The sequence below is a fragment of the Chelonia mydas genome, chromosome 15 (assembly GCF_015237465.2).
Source record: "Chelonia mydas isolate rCheMyd1 chromosome 15, rCheMyd1.pri.v2, whole genome shotgun sequence".
Taxonomy (NCBI): domain Eukaryota; kingdom Metazoa; phylum Chordata; order Testudines; family Cheloniidae; genus Chelonia; species Chelonia mydas.
In genome coordinates this window covers 26,553,343-26,574,437 of record NC_057856.1, presented here as the reverse complement: position 1 = coordinate 26,574,437, position 21,095 = coordinate 26,553,343, and the positions used below count along the sequence as shown (strand labels likewise).

Here is a 21,095-nt window from a genome sequence, read left to right as displayed (position 1 = left end):
GACTCAGTGGCAGAGCCAGGAACAGAAGCCAAGAGCTCCTGATTCCCAGTCCTATGCAAACTCCAATGATCCATGCTGCCTCCCTTATAACCAGATTAAAATTCAGGGCTGTGGGAAATGCCTGTTTTTTTTGTCGCCGTCCTGAATGTTTATTTGGAAAGCGGATTCTGAGAAGGCAGCGCTAGTAACAATAAATATCCTTCCCATCAAGATTTCTAGGTACTTCCAGTGACAACCAGTGTGCTGCAGATGAGCATATTTTTGTTAATGTTATTTTGCACCTACAACAGCAACTGTGCCCTGCCCTCAGGTTACTCCCTCCCAGCAGAAGGAGGAACCCCCGTGACTCTCACCTGGGGTGATGAAGGCATTTTTTAATACTAAGGACACCGTTTCAGGCTTTGGAACAGGCACTATTTTTTGTGGCTGTTTGGGTCTTGTCCCAGCATTTGCCAGGGGAATGGCTTTCGGGAGTGCAAACGTCAGGTGGGGTTGTAGCTGAGGCCGGGGCTGCCCCTGCACGACAGCAGTCTGTAGAGTCAGGTTACAAGGCACGCCTCCCCCTGGCTGCTGTGTTGCCAGAATGAGGTTCTGGCTCTGGCTGAAGGTGGTAGCAGAGGCGTTGTGGGTCTGGGTGGCAGAAGCCGTGTGGGTAACAATGGAAGATTTGCAGAGGCCAGACTTTTGGGTTTCTGGAGCAGTAAAAGCAGGCGGCTGAGAATTCAAGCTGGCATTCAGAGGCACCGTGGGCAAAGCGGCTTGTTGTGGTGGGACAGTGGGCTGCAGCAGCGACACAGGAGCTGGGAACACCGGAAGAAATGGCTGCTGGGCACTTAGAGATGAACTGGAATTGAAGTCTGATGGCTGGATGAAAGAGCCCCCACTCCGAATGTTGGAACATTGGTTAGCACCAACATCAGGAATGACAGGAGCAGGTACTGATGAGGCAATCAATCCTTCACTGAGGCTCACCGTTGGGAGTGGGCTGGGTAAAGAACCTGAGGGCAGGACAGAAGACTGGCAGGAGGGAAAAAAAAAAAAAAAGTACAGATTAATGCTTGACATTGGAGATGGGCCAGCACCAGAAGCTTTTATCTGACCTTTCTTTACACTCAGTTGTGAAAGGGGAGAACGAGGCTTATATCTGAATCACTCCTGGTTATGCTAAGCCAAAGCCTTCCACATCAAGAACTAAACAGGTACAACTACCTCTAGTTTTGCCCATTTCTCCTTGGCTCCGGTAAAGAAGGTAAAGATAAAGGAGGTAAAGATCTTCCAGGGGGTTGAGATCCACAGCTCTTCAGAGGGAGGAAATCACCAATATGCTTGTTTTACAGACAAGAAAACTGAGGTACACAGAAGTTAAGTGACTGGACCCAGGCCCCACAGCTAGTCAATGACACAGCTGAAAACACAACCCAGCAGTTAAGTCTCCCAGTTCGCAAGTCTACCTGCTAGTCCACACTCCCTCCCGTACATAGGATTCTTTATAGCAAGGCCAACTACATTCAGAGACAGCATTATTTCACTCGAAGGACAAAACACTTTCTCTACGTAATGTAAAGGCTGTTCCTCAAAAACTAGTATTTTAAAGTACAAAGAAAATTCTGTTCTGAACTGGACACTGTGGAGGACAAAGGTATTTAAGTCACAACAGTGCAAGTACAGTACATGTACCAGTTATTTTTACTTCTAGGTTATCATAATCATTTCTTTTATTGGTAAATCAGAGGAAAATATACTGTATTAACCAAGTATCGTAAGTGTTTATTCAATTCTATTTACATGAGCTTGTCTGATACTGCATATTAGTACGTGAAGATCTGTATAGTACTTACAAATTTGAGCTCTGGCAAATTTTCACTACATAAAACCTGTTTACCTGGGAAGAATGGCTGCTGGTATCTGTCATAGCAGAACTGGCAGCAGGGAGAGAAGTGAAAAAGTTGCCAGAGCGACTGGATGAGAACAGATCTGAAAGAATGTGAAAACAAATATTAAATGTTTTACTCCCTACATTATGGTAGAACATTGCTACGTAGCACTAAGTAATGGGAGACTCACTGAGAACTAGCAAGTAAATAAATAAATAATTAAAAAATAAGGAAATTGCAACACCACAAAATGTACTCTGCTTATTTACAAACACAAAGATGTTTGCCCGTCTTATTGAGATTTATGAACTCTTTGGGAAATGGATTATTTTTGAGCTATGCTTGTAAAATGCCATGCAAATTTAGTGGATCTGAGTGAATTTCAGCCCTGCGCAGAGGACCAGCACAAAGCCCAGGCACCATTTGAGTCCCACTTAAACTCTATTTTAAACTCTATTCTAGAGTAAATAGTGAAAAAGTAATGGAGGTCTCAGTAACATGAGACTTTACATTGGTTATTAAATCGTTACGAAGAAATGGGGAAACCACAGAGACTGTATGCATGAACAACGGGGTGTGAGGATTAGGGAGACACCAATTAGCATCGTTCTCCTGTAAGGTCCTCCGCTGACACCTGATGTTCTCCCATACTATCAATAGGTAAAGTTTCAAAAGCCACTTGTATGTAAACCAGGTTCTCTGAAAGCTGTGTTCTTCTAAGTCTAATCTTAAGACACATAGACTCTTACAAGTGAATTTCAAAACTCAGCCAGGCAAAGAACTGGTCTCGCAACAGTAAGAGGATCTCGCTACAGTATTTTTTAAAATTTTTTTAATTGGATTTCAAATACTTTTGAGTTTGGGCTCCATTTTCATGCTGTATAAAGAGGATAAATATGTTGGTTTGCATAGTTTATTTTTCTGTTCAAAACCCATTACCGCTATAGCAGAAATTGGTGCTATACTACTAATAAAGACAGTAAACTCATTTTTTCCCTTATTCTTACCCTGAAAAGATTCAAAAGTATCCATGAAATCTAGGTTTGGCTGGAGGGGGATAAGTCCTGGCTGAATCATGTCAGCATTTCCTAAGTGTGCTGGAAAAACCAAAAGAGAGACCGGTTAATTTTGCAGCATACATGCCACTTCAGTTTATTACAGTGTAGATATGGGTTGCTCAAAGAAAGCCTGCCACTTTGCTGGAACATAAGAACACAAGAATGGCCCTATTGGGTCCAGACCAAAGGTCCATCTAGCCCAGTATCCTGTCTTCCAACAGTAGCCAGGTGCCCCAGAGGGAATGCATGAAACAGGTAATCAAGTGATCCATCCCCTGTCGCTCATTCCCAGCTTCTGACAAACAGAGGCTAAGTACACCACTCCCACCCATCCTAACGGCCATTGATCGACCTATCCTCCATGAATTTATCTAGTTCTTTTTTGTACCCTGTTATGGTCTTGGCCTTCACAACATCCTCTGTCAAGGAGTTCCACAGGTTGACTGTGCATTGTGTGAAAAAATTCTTCCTTTTATTTGTTTTAAACCTGCTGCTTATTAATTTCATTTGGTGACCCCTAGTTCTTGTGTTATGAGAAGTAGTAAACAACACTTCTTTATCTACTTTCTCTACACCAGTCATGATTTTATAGATCTCAATCATATCTCCCCTTAGCCATCTCTTTTCCAAGCTGAAAAGTCCCAGTCTTATTAATCTCTCCTCATATGGAAGCCGTTCCATACCCCTAATAATTTTTGTTGCCATTTTCTGAACCTTTTCCAATTCCAATATATCTTTTTTGAGATGGGGCAACCACATCTGCACACAGTATTCAAGATGTGGGCCTACCATGGATTTATAGAGAGGCAACATGATATTTTCTGTCCTATTATCTATCCCTTTCTTAATTATTCCCAGCATTCTGTTCGCTTTTTTGACTGCCGCTGCACACTGAGTGGATGTTTTCAGAGAACTATCCACAATGTCTGCGCGATCTCTTTCTTGAGTGGTAACAGCTAATTTAGACCCCATCATTTTATATGTATAGTTGGGATTACGCCATTTTGTTGCCCATTCACCCAGTTTTGAGAGATCCTTTTATAGCTCTTCGCAGTCTGCCTGGGTCTTAACTATCTTTAGTAATTTTGTATCATCTGCAAATTTTGCCACCTCACTGTTCACCCCTTTTTCCAGATCATTTATGAATATGTTGAATAGGACTGGTCCCCTGGGGGACACCATTTACCTCTCTCCATTCTGAAAATGGACCATTTATACCTACCCTTTGTTTCCTATCTTTTAATCAGTTACCAATCCATGAGAGCACCTTCCCTCTTATCCCGTGGCAGCTTACTCTGCATAAGAGCCTTTGGTGAGGGACCTTGTCAAAGGCTTTCTGAAAATCTAAGTACACTATATCCACTGGATCCCCTTGGTCCACATGCTTATTGACCCCCTCAAAGAATTCTAGTCAATTGGTGAGGCTTGATTTCCCTGTACTAAAACCATGTTGACTCTTCCTCAACAAATTATGTTCATCTATGTGTCTGATAATATTGTTCTTTATTATAGTTTCAACCAGTTTGCTTGTACTGAAGTCAGGCTTACAGGCCTGTAATTGCCGGAATCACCTTTGGAGCCCTTTTTAAAAATTGGCGTCACATTAGCTATCCTCCAGTCATCTGGTACAGAAGCTGATTTAAATGAAAGGGTTACAGACTACAGTTAGTTGTTCTGCAATTTCACATTTGAGTTCCTTCAGAACTCTTGGTCCTGGTGACTTATTGCTCTTTAATTTATCAATTTGTTCCAAAACCTCCTCTAGTGATACCTCAATCTGGGACAGATCCTCAGATCTGTCACTTAAAAAGAATGGCTCAGGTTTGGAAATCTCCCTCACATCCTCAGCCGTGAAGACCGATGCAAAGAATTCATTTAGTTTCTCTGCAATGGCCTTATTGTCCTGCTTGATCGTCCAGTGGCCCCACTGGCTGTTTAGCAGGCTTCCTGCTTCTGATGTATTTAAAAAAAAATTTGCTATTACTTTTTGAGTCTTTACCTAACTGTTCCTCATATTCTTTTTTGACCTTCCTAACTGTATTTTTACACTTCATTTGCCAGTGTTTATGCTCCTTTCTATTTTCCTCACTAGGATTTAACTTCCACTTTTTAAAGGATGCCTTTTTGCCTCTCACTGTGTCTTTTACTTTGTTGTTTAGCCATGGTGGCTCTTTTTTGGTTCTCTTACTATGTTTTTTAATTTGGGGTATACATTTAAGTTAAGCCTCTATTATGGTGTCTTTAAAAAGTTTCCACGCAGCTTGCAGAGATAGCACTTTTGGCACTGTACCCTTTAATTTCTGTTTAACTAACCTCCTCATTTTTGTGTAGTGAGTATAAACCTCAGGGCTGGATTCTGTAAGCACTCTGCACACACAACTCCTGCTGAGGCAGTTCAGTGATTAGGTCCCACAGAGTGCAACCCTGAGTTTTGGCTACAAGACTTTGAGCTGAGTTCTGTTGGGAAGAGGAACCTTCATCTAATGAAAAGAAAGAGGGTCATTTTTACATTATTACATTAAAAAAAGGAAAATAAGATTTAATGTAAATGATAATGGCCTCATAAATGATAATGCTTTCTAGTGCATGTCATGGGTAGATTTATTAGTACCAGAAGGTGTACCAGTAATTAGGTGTAATGAGATAAAAAGTAAGAAAGAAAATTTAGGCCGAATATCTGAATAGGATTTCTGATCCCTTAAACAATTATTTTTTAAACTTTTAAGTTTGGCACTACTGTTAAACTGATCCAATGTATTTCCCTGGTCTGTGTGTACTTGTAAGTGAAAGATGGAGCCACCTTCTCAACCAGAAAAATGAAAAAGTAAGTCTGGAAGAGAAGTGAAGCAACAAGCCTCAAGTCTCCTCTCACTGCAAAATCAACACAGCCAAAAGCAAACACACACCTATCTCTCTGGGATTTGGCCAGGCAATCAGCTGATGTGAAGAAAGCGTAGAGAACAGGGTGTCAGTGAACTCAGACATAAGCATGTCTGCATCCAGAAAGGAATCTTCCTCCATAGGGACCGGGGTTTCACTGCCATATCTACTCTGATGCCAGAGAACCACGTCATCATCCTGACAAAGAGGAAAGAAAAATAAGCCTGGTTATATGAAGCTGCCAGTCACATGCAGTTATTATGGCACCAAACAGACAAAGCTAATTATTTTTCACATTTTAATAAAGAGGAACATTCTATAGAAATCATCAAAATGCATCAGATCAACTTGTTAGCATCCTGCCTCCAGTCACATGGAACAGAGCAACAATCAATCTAGTCTGGTATTCTACCCTCTGCCACATCAGCTCAGACCAACAGTTCATCTACTCTGGCTACTTTTATATACCAAACAGACCGATGGTTCATCTAGAGTGGCATCCCATTTCTGCGTGTACCGGAATAGGCCACTTGTATATCTAGTCCAATATCTTGCCTCCAGCAATGTCACAAACCAGATGTTTTGGAAGTTAGCATAAAACCTCTGTGAAATACATCATTGCACAACACTAGAATCTGTGGGGAAATATCTTCCCAATTCCAGCTGATGATTAGAACTGCATAAAACCAAAGTGGTTTTGGAAATACTTTTTAGTTTTTTCGGGTATAAGTGGGATTTTGCACCCAGAATTTCACTGATTTTTGGGTTTGAATGAACCCTAACAAACACAAAGCAAAACTCAATTGAAACTGGTGAAGTTTCCAGCCAGAACCATGACATCCTGAGGTTTATCTAAATCTTAGCCAGGTTTGCTGAATGGTTTGTGAACCTGGCGATTGTTCTGGGCATATAATGAAGAATGAATCCAAGCTGGGTTTACATTTAGTGACAGAAGGTCTGAAATGCTCTCTTTGGGCATAAACTGATCACCAAGAAGGCTCCATCACACGACTGTTTTTTGTCCCAGGTATTTGAAACACAGATGCTTTTATACATCTCAACATCTAGCCCCCCCCCCCCCCTTTTTTTTTTTTTTTTGAAGCTTACCAAACTACTTGGCTATAATAGCACAGAAAAGGGACTCATTTGGTTCTGCTATGTATTTTTCTACTTGTACACACACATCCTTTCCCGATTCCACAAGGCAGGCTATGTTGCCAGTTAAAACTCAATAACAAGCTGTCATGTGACCAACTGCAAAGAGGTGGCCCTGACTGGCCAGCTGGCCTGCACACTCTCATTTCTTATGCCATAGCACTCTAGACCAAGACTTCCACCCAATCTGATTTAAGCTGGGGAAAGCTGTACTGCTCTCTATTATACAATTTATTCTAAGCAAAATAAGGTGCCCCCTCTTCATAATAAACATTAAAGCTAAGTGCGTGGCTTTAGGTTTTAATCACTGCAAGCTGTCATGCTAGTACACCTTTGCTACTTATCACAACTTCAATATACAGAGATGCTGCTACTGCCTCCACAAAAATTACTTACCCGCACCAAGCTTGAAAGGTCTTCCTCTTTGTGTTTCTGTAACTGCAGAGATAGAATATTTTAAAAAGTAAAATTAGCGCCTGTACTTCCCAAAGGACCTGTTTCTGCAACCCCCTACTCGTGTGATTAGTCCTTACTCATGTAAGTCATTTTCTAGCCCCCATTGGACCAATCTTGAGTAGAGACTATTCACAGGACATGGGGTTGCCAGACTGGACCCAGTGTATCAATTTATTCTTATGATGTATCAGCGGACCCAATGTTTATACTGGTATAACTGAATTTCCAACTTTTTGCATGGGTTAGTAAAAGTTACATCAGAAGACCAACTATTAAATCAAAAAGCAATTATTCCAGTCAAAATACTTTCACAGCTGCAAACAAACAGACCCTTTTCTTGAAGTATGTTCTCCACTTGTGATATTCCCTGATGACTATTTCGATTCTTCGTTTCCAATATTTCCCTTCTGTTGCAATGGCCTGACAACAAACAAAATACATGAGGAAATATACACAAACATTAAATAGTCACACACAGTTTTCAGGCAGACTGAAGCCATAAGGTAAGTACATTAATTCTGTTTGACCTCATAACCCAGCCGACACAATGTGCTTAAATCCAGCTACTGCAGAGCAACCCAGGATCCATTTAATCTTCCCCACATATAATAAAAAGTGATGATGTTTGATAATAGTACCAATATGTCATTACTTGGATCACTTGTAACCAATTGCAAAGACAATATAGTACAAAAGGAAAAATAAAAGTTATGTTTCGGAAACTTTTTTTAAGATACTATTCATGCTAACACAGCCATGCAAAAGCATAATGAAAATTCATCAGCCAAGATACAAAATCTATAGGCTTACCCATCACCATGACAACTATGAAATAAAATGTACTCACTGGAAAACAAAAACAAAAAACAAACTCCTCGCCTGGAGTGAGTGGGAAAATAGAAAGTTCCAAGGCAGTATCAACATACACATACATCCAACGACTGTGAAGGAATGACACAAAACAATAAAAGCCAAGTAACAAAGCTCTGGGAGAAACGTCACTCTTCAAGCCATATGTAGTGCAGTGGTACCCCAATGACAACAAAGGGATCAGAATGTGGGGCTTTAACATGCCACAAGTACTGTAAAACCAAGGACAACAGGGCAAGTTCACAAGAACTAAGGTAGACTTAACTCCACCTAGTCTGACTGGATTGTGCCTCAACCTAAAGGGTTAGCCTAGCTTTGCTTTTCAAACATTTCAGATACTAGGACAGTTTCATGTATGCTTTTGAAGCCCATTTCTGCTGCTGCTTCTGCTCTGTAGGTTCAACAGAGAGTTTATGCATTTTGAGTCCAATCTAAGGTTAGGCAGTACATGAGAGAACCAAAAACTTTGAAATGTCCTGGGCCTCACAGGACACCAGCCAGAGGGCTGCAAATAGTTTGCATATGATAAAATACAATAAAAGAAAAGGAAAATGCGCAGACCTACCGCACTCAGTTGCGGTTACAGTTTACAAGACAGGGTTAGAAATTGCTTGTTAGTTTGTATTCAGGTGAGCAAAGAAAATTAAAAAACGATGTTGAAAAAGCTTTTATAAAGCCACTCAGCTTGATCCTACAGGGTAGTCTGCCCTCACCTCCCACTGACTTCCACAACCTCCAGAAATGGGCTCTCTGAGAGGAAAAGTAAAACAGGCTCTGAGGTGTAGGAATCATGGGCTCTTCAGGCTGCAGCTTTGTGCCATAGATTTGTCAAACTGGAGGGCAGTCATGGGCTGCATAGTAGGACTCCAGGGACTGTTAAGGCACCCTTGGGCTGCACCTTGATCATTCCTATACAGGTAGATTTATAACATCTGGCTCAACAGCAGCCATATAGTATACATGTTGATATTTTTCACTATGGAGAGGACACCAAAGCAGAGCCTTCACATCTAAACGGAGGTAGGAGAGATAGAGAGATAATCAAATCCACAGCTCAAGTTTTACATACTTCAGGCCGCCGATGTTCCTCTACATCAATAGAGCCATCTAGTGGAGTCACAAAATGGCACACTGGGTTCTTGCGTTTCTCCAGGTCTGAAACAGAAATGAAAATATGACAGTTGGGTACACACATGCTATTCAGGGATCCCTTCTCCACCTCAGAGGCAGGATTTTAACAAGGTTCTTCCCAGAGTCCCCTCCAACACACTACTGGGGAATAGGCCATTTCAGACTGCACCTGGCTTCAAGTGGTGCAATGCCCCGAAGCAGTGTTGAACACCATGGGGATGGTTTGGTCATGGGGTGGAAGTTCAGGACTGTCCTCTACAGGGATTTAGGCCACCAGCAGATTGCTTGGGTTTCTCCATCATAACGGGGCTTGTGATTTCATCTCCTGTCCATTCAGGCCCTTATATGCATGGCCAGATGCAAGGCCAGATTCAAACATTTTGTGGTTGCATGCAACCACGTTTACCATAAAAGCAACTTACACTGCATATACCATGCCCTCCAGATGGCATTGTTGAGACGAATTTTATCCCTCCACTGAAGTTTTAAACCTTTAAAATTCTTCCATTTTGGTGAAACCAACTTCCCACTGAAATAAAAAAAACCCAAACAAACAAAAAAATCAGTGATTTTTTTAAAAAAGCAAATATAGTAGCTAATAAAAGTGCCAGGCTGACAGTTCTGGAGACTACAGTGAAATGAAGCTCAGGCAATGGTAGAGCAAGCTTCTGCCATGCACCACCTTAACAACGTACCTCCCTCCTGGCCTAAAGTTCTAGAGGTGATAGGGAAGTTCCGTCTTCAAGGCTCTTCTAGTCCTTTATCTCTCTGCTACTAGCTCTGGGGATGTGTTTTGTGATGTGGATACCCGTCACTCTGGAATTTCACTGGGACCACAACTCATTTCACCCAAACACACTTTTCTTACCTACTACAGTTCCCCTGAACCCAAATACATCACCTCCCACCAACCCCAGGAATGAGACCACCCAAAGTCATGTCTAAAACCTGGCACTTAGCAAGCTTTTGGTTTCGTCTATCTTGGATGTTGAGGGGCTCTACTGAGACAGTACACATTCATATTTGCAGCTCCAGATCACCTTCCAGGACAACAACATTCAAAAGACAACATGACAATATTAACTCTACTCTACCCCAGCAGAGTTGTCGCCCTTAAACTTTGCAATGCTGCATTTAATAAACTAGATCTAGTTACAAAAGCAAAAAGTTTAGTGACAACCACAGTACTATCAAAGGTGGGGTGCCCATAAAAAAAAAAGCAGCTCATATGTGAAGGGTTTTCTTGGAAATGAGAAAGGATAGAGAAACAGAGACACTGATAATGCTTAGCACTGTTATAAACACTTAATAAATGTTAGCTACCTAACACTCAGAACACCTCTATGAAGTATTAGCCTCATATTACAGGTGGAGCAGACAAGGTTAGACACACTTTTATCTAGTCAGTTTCAAGCCAACATTTTTTCATGGTTTTATAGTCACACATTTTCCTGTTTTTAAGTGTTTCCTGTCCCCTATTGTTGTGTGTTGTCAGAGCTGGGACTACAACCCAATTCCCAGTCCTGTACCTGTCCATCCCCATTCCCTCAGTTATTTTTAATGAAGCCAAGTAGTACCATATATGAGCAAACCTATATGGGGCTTAGAGTAAGAATTTCCCAATGGCCACTGCTAATACAGAAGCTCAGAAAGCTCCACACCTGCCAAAGGAATACATTAAATCACTGCTGTTTTGGGTTATTAAGCTCGCCTTTGTTTCTCTTTTTAGGGCTTCATCTGACATCATCACCCAGTAATCTCATGACTGCTACAGTGGCAATCAAATAGATACCAGATCTCAGCTAAGCTGTCAGGGAAGGAACAGCCAACCAGCCACCTTTCAATTCTGGCTTCTATTGTATGCTGCCAGTTGTATCTATATTTTAACCCATGTTAGGTTCTACGCTAGCATATAAAGGTTTTTCTCTGCTTCCTATCTTCATTTTTTAAAAAAACCTGTCTAGTGTTTTGTACTGTACATGCAATGAACCAGGTGCAGAGACCAGATAACAAGTGCACTAAAAGGATTAAGTTGATTCCATAGTTAGAGAACTGCATGGTCATTGCACTTAACAGTTCCCAAGTGACCCCATATGTTGTATTCTGAACCCTCCATATTTGAAAATGAGCAAGTTTACTATAGTTTTGTTTATGCTGAAAAATCCCTGAACCTGATGCAGGCTTTGAGATTTGGGGAGGTTACTTTTAAATAACAGAAACCACAAATACATTTATTTCAACAAATAAAACAAAGCTGATTTCCACGAGGTACTCAAGGCTCTCTGAGTTGAGTTCAGATTTTAGAAACATTCCAAGGGTAGTTATATGAGTTTCAGGGATTAGCAAATAATGAAGATGAATGCGATTGTATATGGAGACCTTTCCTGTTCTATGATAATACAGTATATATTTTACTCAGACTCTTAACCTATTTTATTTATCTAAGGTTCTTATATGGCATCTATTGCTATATTACCCGAGCACCTCCATAGTATCTTTATTTTATTCTCCACTGAATTCTACAGTAAATCCTTGCTGCCATGCTCAGCTTTTGCTGAGACACATGAATCTCTGCAGATCTACTATGCTTAATGTTTTTTAAAGATGACATTTCTTCAGCACCATCACTGGAAGCAACAAGCATGGCACCCATCAATTGCTGTTTCCTTGCCATTCTCAGAAATGGGGTGTGCTAAGAGATACATTTCAATGCTACAGGAACTTTATGACTGACAGAGGAGCCTGCAAATTAAGAATTATCCCATATCACATTGGGGAAGTGCTGCAAAATCCATTCCTGGTGCCACCAAGTTCTGGGTTTAGAGCAGACAGAGGCAACCCATCCATTTTAGGATCCTGTTTGAAGTTACCTATTATGTTTTCAAAATCTTTTGTGGATTTGCTCTTCCCCTGTTTGTTTAGTGTCCTCCTTTCTATCTTTTCACAGTCTCATCAATTTTAATATGAGTCTTTGCTCTGCGGCACCTGCTGTGTGCAACAGCTTCCCCCATATCTCTTCACTTCATCAAGTCTTCATTTCCTTTCAAATCTCAGATGAAAACATACCTTTTTTCCTCTTACTTGTGTCTCAATTTTCTCTCTCTTCACTATTCTAACACATCACTCTCCTGTGATCCTTGACTTTGCCAGAGTCCCTACAAAATAAGTCGGACTAGAAAATATGCCAATCCAATATCAATCTCTAGAATAACATGGATTTTCAGAGACAATGGTTGCATAGTTTAATAAACTAAATCCTAACTGGCAGAACTCTCTTATTTAACTTATCTGTACCCAAAATAGGTCTAATCTCTAATAAAAAGTCACAAGGACACATGCATTTTTGCAGACAATCCAATATAACTATAATGTATTTCTTGTATCCAGTTTAAATCTTCTTCAAAGAGTGATTTAAGACTAGAATTAAGATAGAAAATGTTAACCAATTTATGTAATTTATATTTTATTTACTGTATTTTTATAAGTGCATTAAAGTCCAGTCAAAGACGAAAGAGATTAATAATTCATCCTCCTTTTAGGACAATGATTATTATTATTTCTAGTTCTTTCAGTGCATTCCATAGGAGCAAAGTGCAAGTCCATTGTTAGGTCATAAGTGAAATGAGTTTGATAACCTCAGTTTCATACAGCAGACAGGAATCACCATGAAGATGTCAACTATATTTGCAACCTGATCCAAACCCCCATAAAGTAAATGGAAAGGCTCCATTTACTTCTGGGGAGATTGGATGAGGCCCCTAATGATCATTTCAGCCTAACTGGTCATCTCTATTCTGGAACACTAAAGGAGAGAGTGGTTTCACCAACTCAGAACATAGTGTTTGAGAGCAGTTCCCTAACTGTAACTGACCTTTGGATTTTGAAAACCCCAAAAAAACCAAAAAAGGAGTTTCTGCTCCTGCTGGCCTATTAACCTTCAAGAACACTAATATTCTAGAAGCAAATAAATGTAATAAACAAATGCAGATAAACTTGCCTACCGATTACACAGTCAAAACATGAACTTCAGTGGAAGATGCCGAAAGCCTTCAGGAATTCAACAGTCACTGGTTCAATTCCATGTGAGAACTTTTCCCAAACAGGGAATAAGCAAAGTTTCCAAAAATGGGAGAAGAGACCTGGATGAAATCTACTGCAACACAAACTGCAACAGTCACCAGAACAGTGACTGACACACTGGCCAGCAAATGGCTTGAGTCTATGAAGGTGTTGCCACTTCTAGAAGAAAAACTGATCAGGTACCAATTGAGATGACAAGAGTAAAAAAAGATTTTCAGGAAAGATACACATAATCTCTCCTTAATGTTTTGTAGTTCTTAGTCCCTGATGAAAGAGCAAACTGTGCTATGGGGTCTCGGTGGTTCAGAGGCATGATGATGGTGGAATATGGAACTTTTAACCTCTTGATCCCGATATTAAATCCACCCCAGGTCAGGAGTTACTGATGTGAAATAAATTCAATGGTTTTAATTCAGTATGTAGTGGACAAGTGTTCACATAACAAAATCAAATCACAGAACCATAGAAATGTAGGGAAGGAAGGGACCTCGAGAAGTCATCTAGTCCAGCCCACAGCTCTGTGGCAGGACCAAGTAAACCGAGATCATCCCTGACACGTTTGTCCAACTTGTTTTTAAAAGCTTTCAACGACAAGGATTCCACGAGCTCCCTTGGAAGACTATTCCAGTGCTTAACGACCCTTATAGTTAGAAAGTTTTTCCTAATATCTAACCTAACTCACCCCTGCTGCAGATTAAGCCCAACACTTCTTGTCTTACCTCCAGTGGACCTGGAGAACAACTGATCCCCATCCTCTTTATAGTAGCCCTTAACATCCTGGAATACTTATCAGGTACTCCCGTCAGCCTTCTTTTCTCATGACTACACATGCCCAGTTCTTTTTTAACCTTTCCTCAAAGATAGGGTTTTCTAAAACTTTTATCATTTTTGTTGCTGTTCTCTGCACTCTCTCCAATTTGTCCACATCTTTCCTAAATTGTGCCCAGAATTGGACACAGTACTCCAACTGGGGCCTCACTAGTACCGAGTATAGCGGGACAATTACCTCCTGTGTCTTACATGCAACACTCCTGTTAATACAACCCAGAATCATACTAGTCTTTTTTGCAGATGCATCACGTTGTTGACTCATACTCAATTTGTGGTCCACTATAACCCCCAGATCCTTTTCAGCAGTACTACCAGCAAGACAGTTATTCCCCATTTTGTAGTTGTGCATTTTCTTTTTTCTTCCTAAGTGAAGTACTTTGCACTTGTCTTTATTGAATTCCATCCTGTTGAATTCAGACCAAATGTCCAATTTGTCATGGTCATTTTGAATTTTAAACCTGTCCTCCCAAGTGCTTGCTAGCCCTTCCAGCTTGGTGTCATCTGCAAATTTTATAAGCATACTCTCCACTCCATTATCCAAATCATTAATGAAAATATTGACTACTCCTGGACTCAGGACTGCCCCTTGTGGGACTCCACAAGAGACGCCCTCCCAATTTGACAGCAACCCATGCCACAACAGATCCCTTTTTGGCCATCAAGATTGAATTGCCATCTGAACCTGTGACGCTGTCTAATTAAAATATAATCATGCAAATCATGATTGCTACCACTGTTACATAATTGCAACAGTGAACTCACGCAATTCGGAAAGCCAAAAACTGTCTCCAGTTTTTTTTAAAAATTCAATATAAAATAGAGTATTTTTTCCCCAGACAACTAAGCATTCCCCAAACGCTGCAGTTTTGTGCTGGTACATGAGAAACAGATGTTCACTGTCCAAGCTGGAAACACAAAATGTAAATAGTGTCTTTTAAATGCAGACAGATATATTAGATTCTTAAAATGTTTTAGCTTTCTAAGAGGCGATTAGTAACAGCTAAAAAAAAATAGGTTTTCTTCCTAAACAGATTTTTTTACTGTGACAGTGTTCCCTTAATTAGTTCTTTTCCTCTGAGGATCTCACCACTTCGTAAGAGATTTTGTTTTATATTCACAAAATCCATAATAAAATGTTTTTAAAACAGAAGGAGATATTTGCACTGCGTTCTACATTTTTGGCTGCACTCCCATGACTAAGTACTAATGATGTAGAGGGAGCAGGGATTTAATCATTCTACTCATAATCCAAGTTTCTGTCTGGCCTGAAAATCACTAATCACCAGCCTATGAGTCAGATAATGCTTTACCTTCATCTCTAGAGGTGATTTTTTTATGCTCTAATACCTTGTCTCTAACACAATATTATTAGGGAGAGTATACAGGATTTGCCCCCCCACACTGCTTCCATACTCATCAAAAAACTAAGAAGAGCGCTGAAGGGATGCTGTTCATATCTAAAATTGAAGTTAATAAATGACCCAACAGAATATTTCAGTGAAACTTGGCTTAGGAGGAGACAATGCAAATGGTTTGACTTGCTTCAGTACAATTTTGGGGAATGTGATACAGCAGCTGATGCAAGCAATGGTGTATGCAACTTTTAAATTAATCAAATAATCATAAGTAGAATTTTCCTTATACACAACTTTGACACTTCAAATGGCGTCTAATGTGTTTTCTCAGCCCTTATCTGCCTCATGATACTGTGAAAATGGCAATTTCCCATTTTAGTTAATTATTTTTCATTACATCTTTGAGTCCTCTCTGTTGTCTCATGTTGTGGGAAGAATATATATTACTCTAGCTTGCTCTAAATGCCTGCTGAAAAGCTTCCCTCTTGTCTTAAAAAAAATAAATACATCCTCTACTTCATGACTTGCAATTGGTGCTGAAGAAGGAACTCTAATGCCTCCAGTGCAATTTCGCTTTCACAATCATCAACAACTGAAGTTATAAAGGGAAAAAAAATCCCCTCTGGTGGGAACCATGTTGTTCTCAGCTGCGATGCCCAGTACAGCTTGGACAGCTGCAGTGAAGATAACAGGGATATCTCTCTCTGCACAGCAGTTGGTAACAGGTGAGATGCTTGAGCTAACCGCACCCTGTTTTAACCATGAGGAGATTAGGAGCAGGGCGTTTTTAATGAGAGATCTTCAAATCCAGAACTTGCTTCCTCATTCGTTTAAACAAAGTTCAATCATCTGAGATTGAACAGAGAACAGAGAATGATTCAATCATTCTCTATTAATCATCTGAGAATTCTGAAAGCCATCTACTCTGCTGAGTTTTATGTTAAAGAAAGTGCTGGTGGTTTATAGTGGGACCAGGGGAAACGGGTTGGGTGGACAAAGACAGGTTACATTTATCAGTTTATAAATTTCTGAACTGTTTTTTATACTGTGCATTTGTCTAGAGCCTGTAATAATTCATATATTATAAACTGAATTTAAAATAAATTAGGCATTGCTGAAGTTAGGTGGATGAATGGAGTAAACAAATTGGAGCACTTAGTGCAGAATAACTCAGTCCAGTTACATGTACAAGATAAGAAAAAGTCTGCATTCCAATGACACACCTTGAAAGTGCTTTGCAAACCATCAATCCTCACACCAGCCTCTCTAAAGTAAGGAATTTTAGTTATCTACATTTTACAAATGAGGTAGCAAAGAGAGGTGAAATTACACATTCAAAGGGTCTGTCAGTAGCATAGTCAGGAATGGAACCCAGATCCCCTGACTTTCAGTTCTGTCTTTTAAACTGGAAGCCCTTGCTCCTTTACATAGTTGGGATCGATCCTGCTTTGAGCAGGGGATATATGACCTCCTAAGGTCTCTTCCAACCCTATTCTTCTATGATTCTATGAAAATAACTGAAATTAATCTGAAGGTAGAAAGCAAATGCTCCTATTGGAGTTCTCCAGTTCAGGAAAAAAGTTGTTTTCTCCATTTGCATTCATGTTGCATCAGTCCTTACGTCTATCCTAGGTGGAATTTAAGCATAAATCTCTGGGCACTGAAGCTCAGATTCCACAGCACTGACCCAACTGCTCAAATAAGATGCAATGAAAAGTAGCTACGGCTTGTAAAACCCACTTTTCAAGCCACATGTATCTTGCCTATTATAGCTGTGAGAGAAAAGGATTTAATTGAGAATTGCCTATACAATTTTCACTTTTGAAAACCAAATCATTTTCAAGTTATAGGAGCAAATATACCAGAAGTATATTTTACTTTTTTATTCTCTCTTGTACAGGATCCCACTTTCCTTGTGCTAAAAGCCCTCTGCCCTGCCAAATCTTTTGTTAAAATCCACTTGCAAGGATCTACAACCTATCCTGAAGGATGACCCAACACTCTCACAAATCTTGGGAGACAGGCCAGTCCTTGCCTACAGACAGCCCCGCAACCTGAAGCAAATACTCACCAGCAACCACATACCACACAACAGAACCACTAACTCAGGAACCTATCCTTGCAACAAAGCCCGTTGCCAACTGTGCCCACATATCTATTCAGGGGACACCATCGCAGGGCCTAATCACATCAGCCACACTATCAGAGTTTCGTTCACCTGCACATCCACCAATGTGATATGTGCCATCATGTGCCAGCAATGCCCCGCTGCCATGTACATTGGTCAAACTGGACAGTCTCTACGTAAAAGAATAAATGGACACAAATCAGATGTCAAGAATTATAACATGCATAAACCAGTCAGAGAACACTTCAATCTCTCTGGTCACGCGATTACACACATGAAAGTTGCGATATTACAACAAAAAAACTTCAAAACCAGACTCCAGCGAGAGACTGTTGAATTGGAATTCATTTGCAAATTGGATACAATTAACTTAGGCTTGAATAGAGACTGAGAGTGGCTAGGTCATTATGCAAGTTAACCTATTTCCCCTTGTTTTTTCCTCCCCCATCCCCCCTCCTCAGACGCTCTTGTTAAACCCTGGATTTGTGCTGGAAATGGCCCACCTTGATCATCATACACATTGTAAGGAGAGTGATCACTTTAGATAAGCTATTTCCAACAGGAGAGTGGGCTTGATGGAGGGGGGGACGGGGGGGGGGGGGAGAACCTGGATTTGTGCTGGAAATGGCCCAACTTGATTATCATACACATTGTAAGGAGAAAGAAACCTGTCATTGTAAGGAGAGCGATCACTTTAGATAAGCTATTACCAGCAGGAGAGTGGGGTGGGGGGAGAGAAAACCTTTTGTAGTGGTAAACACCCATTTTTTCATGCTTTGTGTGTATAAAAAGATCTTCTATACTTTCCACAGTATGCATCCGATGAAGTGAGCTGTAGCTCACGAAAGCTTATGCTCAAATAAATTGGTTAGTCTCTAAGGTGCCACAAGTACTCCTTTTGTACACACTTTCTTGAGTGATCCCCTCCTCTGCTTGTTCATTTATAGCACTGTCTCTGAGTTAGACTGCAAAGACCTTTAGAGAAGGATATTTTCTTTGCAGGTTTTTGTAATAAGATGTCCAATATTAAATAAAAAAATTTCTATTGCTTTAATTTAAAATAAGCTAAACAGATGATTTTTTTTTCCTGTGACAAAAGGAAAGATCTTCTTGGCTTCCACACAGGATTCACGAGAATGGTTTTGGTTTGTTTTTAATCTCTTTGTTTTGATGGGGGCTGGGCATTATCACCTCCGCTCTCTAGGAGCCAAAAACTAACAATACTTCCTCAAACAAAGGCTCATTCAAAGGATCAGATTACAAGAACATTCACATATTGTGTGCCAGAATGAAGAGTCAGGCAAGTGGAACAAAAACATTCCTGCATCATGTGGATAGGAATTATGATTTCTCTACTCGGTACAGGATTCACATGAAGGCAACACTCTCACACAGATTCATGTTTACTATCCACAATAACTAGACAAAAAGAAAAGGAGTGCTTGTGGCACCTTAGAGACTAACAAATTTATCTGAGCATAAGCTTTCGTGAGCTACAGCTCACTTCATCGGATGCAAGTACTCCTTTTCTTTTTGCGAATACAGACTAACACGGCTGCTACTCTGAAACCTGAATAACTAGACAGCTAATCCTAGCTACAATTTTCAAAGAAAGCACTGGGGTCGCCCTTTTCTTGATGCTACTCTGTCCATCATCTCATCTGAAAACTTTCTCTGGGAGAGCAGGTTCCAAAACAAGGGAGGATGTTAACATTACCTATATTCCATAAAACAACACATGAATCCTTGTGCTGATGCTAAATTCAGCATACTGTTCAACAACCATCTATCCTGCTGTGCAGCACATCCCCTTTGAAAGCAATGCTTTGATTTTCGAGAGAGAGATTCCTGAAAAGATAGACATCTTTTTCCCAACCTGTCTCTCATAAAAAACTGAGGTGCAAAATCAGCATTCAAAATATTCTATTGCTAGGTTGCAGTCTAGTACCCTGTCAAACATGTATGGTTTTCTGAACCAACAGCTCATAATTCTATTCAGTCACTTCTTATCCCACTACCTGAGGAAATGCATCTCCCAAGTGTACTTGACAAATATGCTGGAGAGCGAAGATAAAGCAGTGACTTTACAAAACTAGCAAAAAGCCCAGTCCTGTACTTGCCTGAGTAAAAGTCTGCAGCGTCTGGGATTTTGCTCCCATAAGAACTACATCTACAGTAAGTGCTTTGCAGGTATAGCTATATTACCAAAGCGTTCCTAGCGGGGTTACAATTTATACTGCTGGTATAGTTTATTCCAGCCCCCCCGCCCACCCATAATTCACTTATTTTTTTTCAGGCTTACAACAGTCAGAAAGCTGGAAAAGCCTCCTAAGCATCTGAGAGAAGTGCTGTCTAATGATTAGATCAGGAGGTTGGTTGTTGGGCTCCTAGCTCTGCCACTGGTTCCCTGTGACTGGGATAAATGGAGGTGGAGAGAGGGTAGGACAGAGGTTTGCCCATTAATAAAATGGAGATGATCAAGTTTACCAATCTCATGGGAATCTTCTGAGACTTAAATAATTAAAGTTTGTAAAGGGCTGTCAGATGCTCACAAGAAAGTAGCTACAGGACAATAATATCTTGCCGTTATATACAACTTTTTAGATCTCAAAGCATTTTACAGTTTATAAGTACCAACCATGCCCATTTTATAGATACCTAAACCGAGGTACAGAGGGGAAAAACAGCCTGCACAAGGCCACACATTCTGTGGCACAGCTTGGAACAGCACCCAAGCCTGCTGACTCCCAGTCCCACGCCACGTCCGCTGGATAGGACCCTGTTCTACAAACATAATTACATGTTTGAAAGGAAGCAATGTTTATTCAAGTTTTAAATCAAGTTTTAAGAGTGAAATATTACTAAGGGAAAACCAGAGTTTGCTTTAGCAAAAACAGGCTTTTCAAGACTACACATTCTGTGGCTCTTTCTAAACTTCCCTACCACACAGGAGTGCTGGGAAGCTTACTTAATGTTTGTGAAATGCTTTAATAGACTCAGTCTGAATATGCTAGAGGAAGGGTAAAGTATTAAACACCAAGACAATCTTTCCTGGTACAAACATTTACCCCAATACATGCATCTTTATACCTTCATTTGGCTAAACAAACACTAGAATAGACCTGTTAGGATATAGATATTCAGGCCTGTCTGCAAAGGCCTGTACTTTAAGAATTTAGGTGTATTCTGATCACTTGGCTAGTTATAGAGGTATAAAAGAAAGAATCAAAATCACTGTCTGCCAGTGTAATGTCCTTGTCTTACTGTGACAGTCTGA

At 40.4% G+C, this 21,095-nt stretch overlaps 1 protein-coding gene across 6 annotated transcripts in view; it reads right to left on the bottom strand.

Annotated features, from left to right (window-relative positions):
* Positions 1-21,095, bottom strand: part of LOC102932055 (MLX interacting protein) — a 70,767-nt gene that overhangs the window by 21,265 nt on the left and 28,407 nt on the right. For 5 of the 6 annotated variants that reach the window (XR_006285983.1, XR_005222338.2, XR_006285984.1 and 2 more), the window contains exons 2-9: positions 9,847-9,953; positions 9,363-9,448; positions 7,754-7,843; positions 7,364-7,405; positions 5,839-6,010; positions 2,882-2,971; positions 1,883-1,974; positions 354-1,017 (exon numbers count right to left, since the gene is read on the bottom strand). Coding sequence is in view for 3 of the 6 variants with exons in the window: in XM_043529317.1 (XP_043385252.1) it covers positions 354-1,017; positions 1,883-1,974; positions 2,882-2,971; positions 5,839-6,010; positions 7,364-7,405; positions 7,754-7,843; positions 9,363-9,448; positions 9,847-9,953 (1,343 nt within the window). In the remaining 3 variants the exon portion in view is untranslated. The remainder of the gene's footprint in view (positions 1-353; positions 1,018-1,882; positions 1,975-2,881; positions 2,972-5,838; positions 6,011-7,363; positions 7,406-7,753; positions 7,844-9,362; positions 9,449-9,846; positions 9,954-21,095) is intronic. The other variant, XM_043529316.1, reaches the window with a different exon arrangement.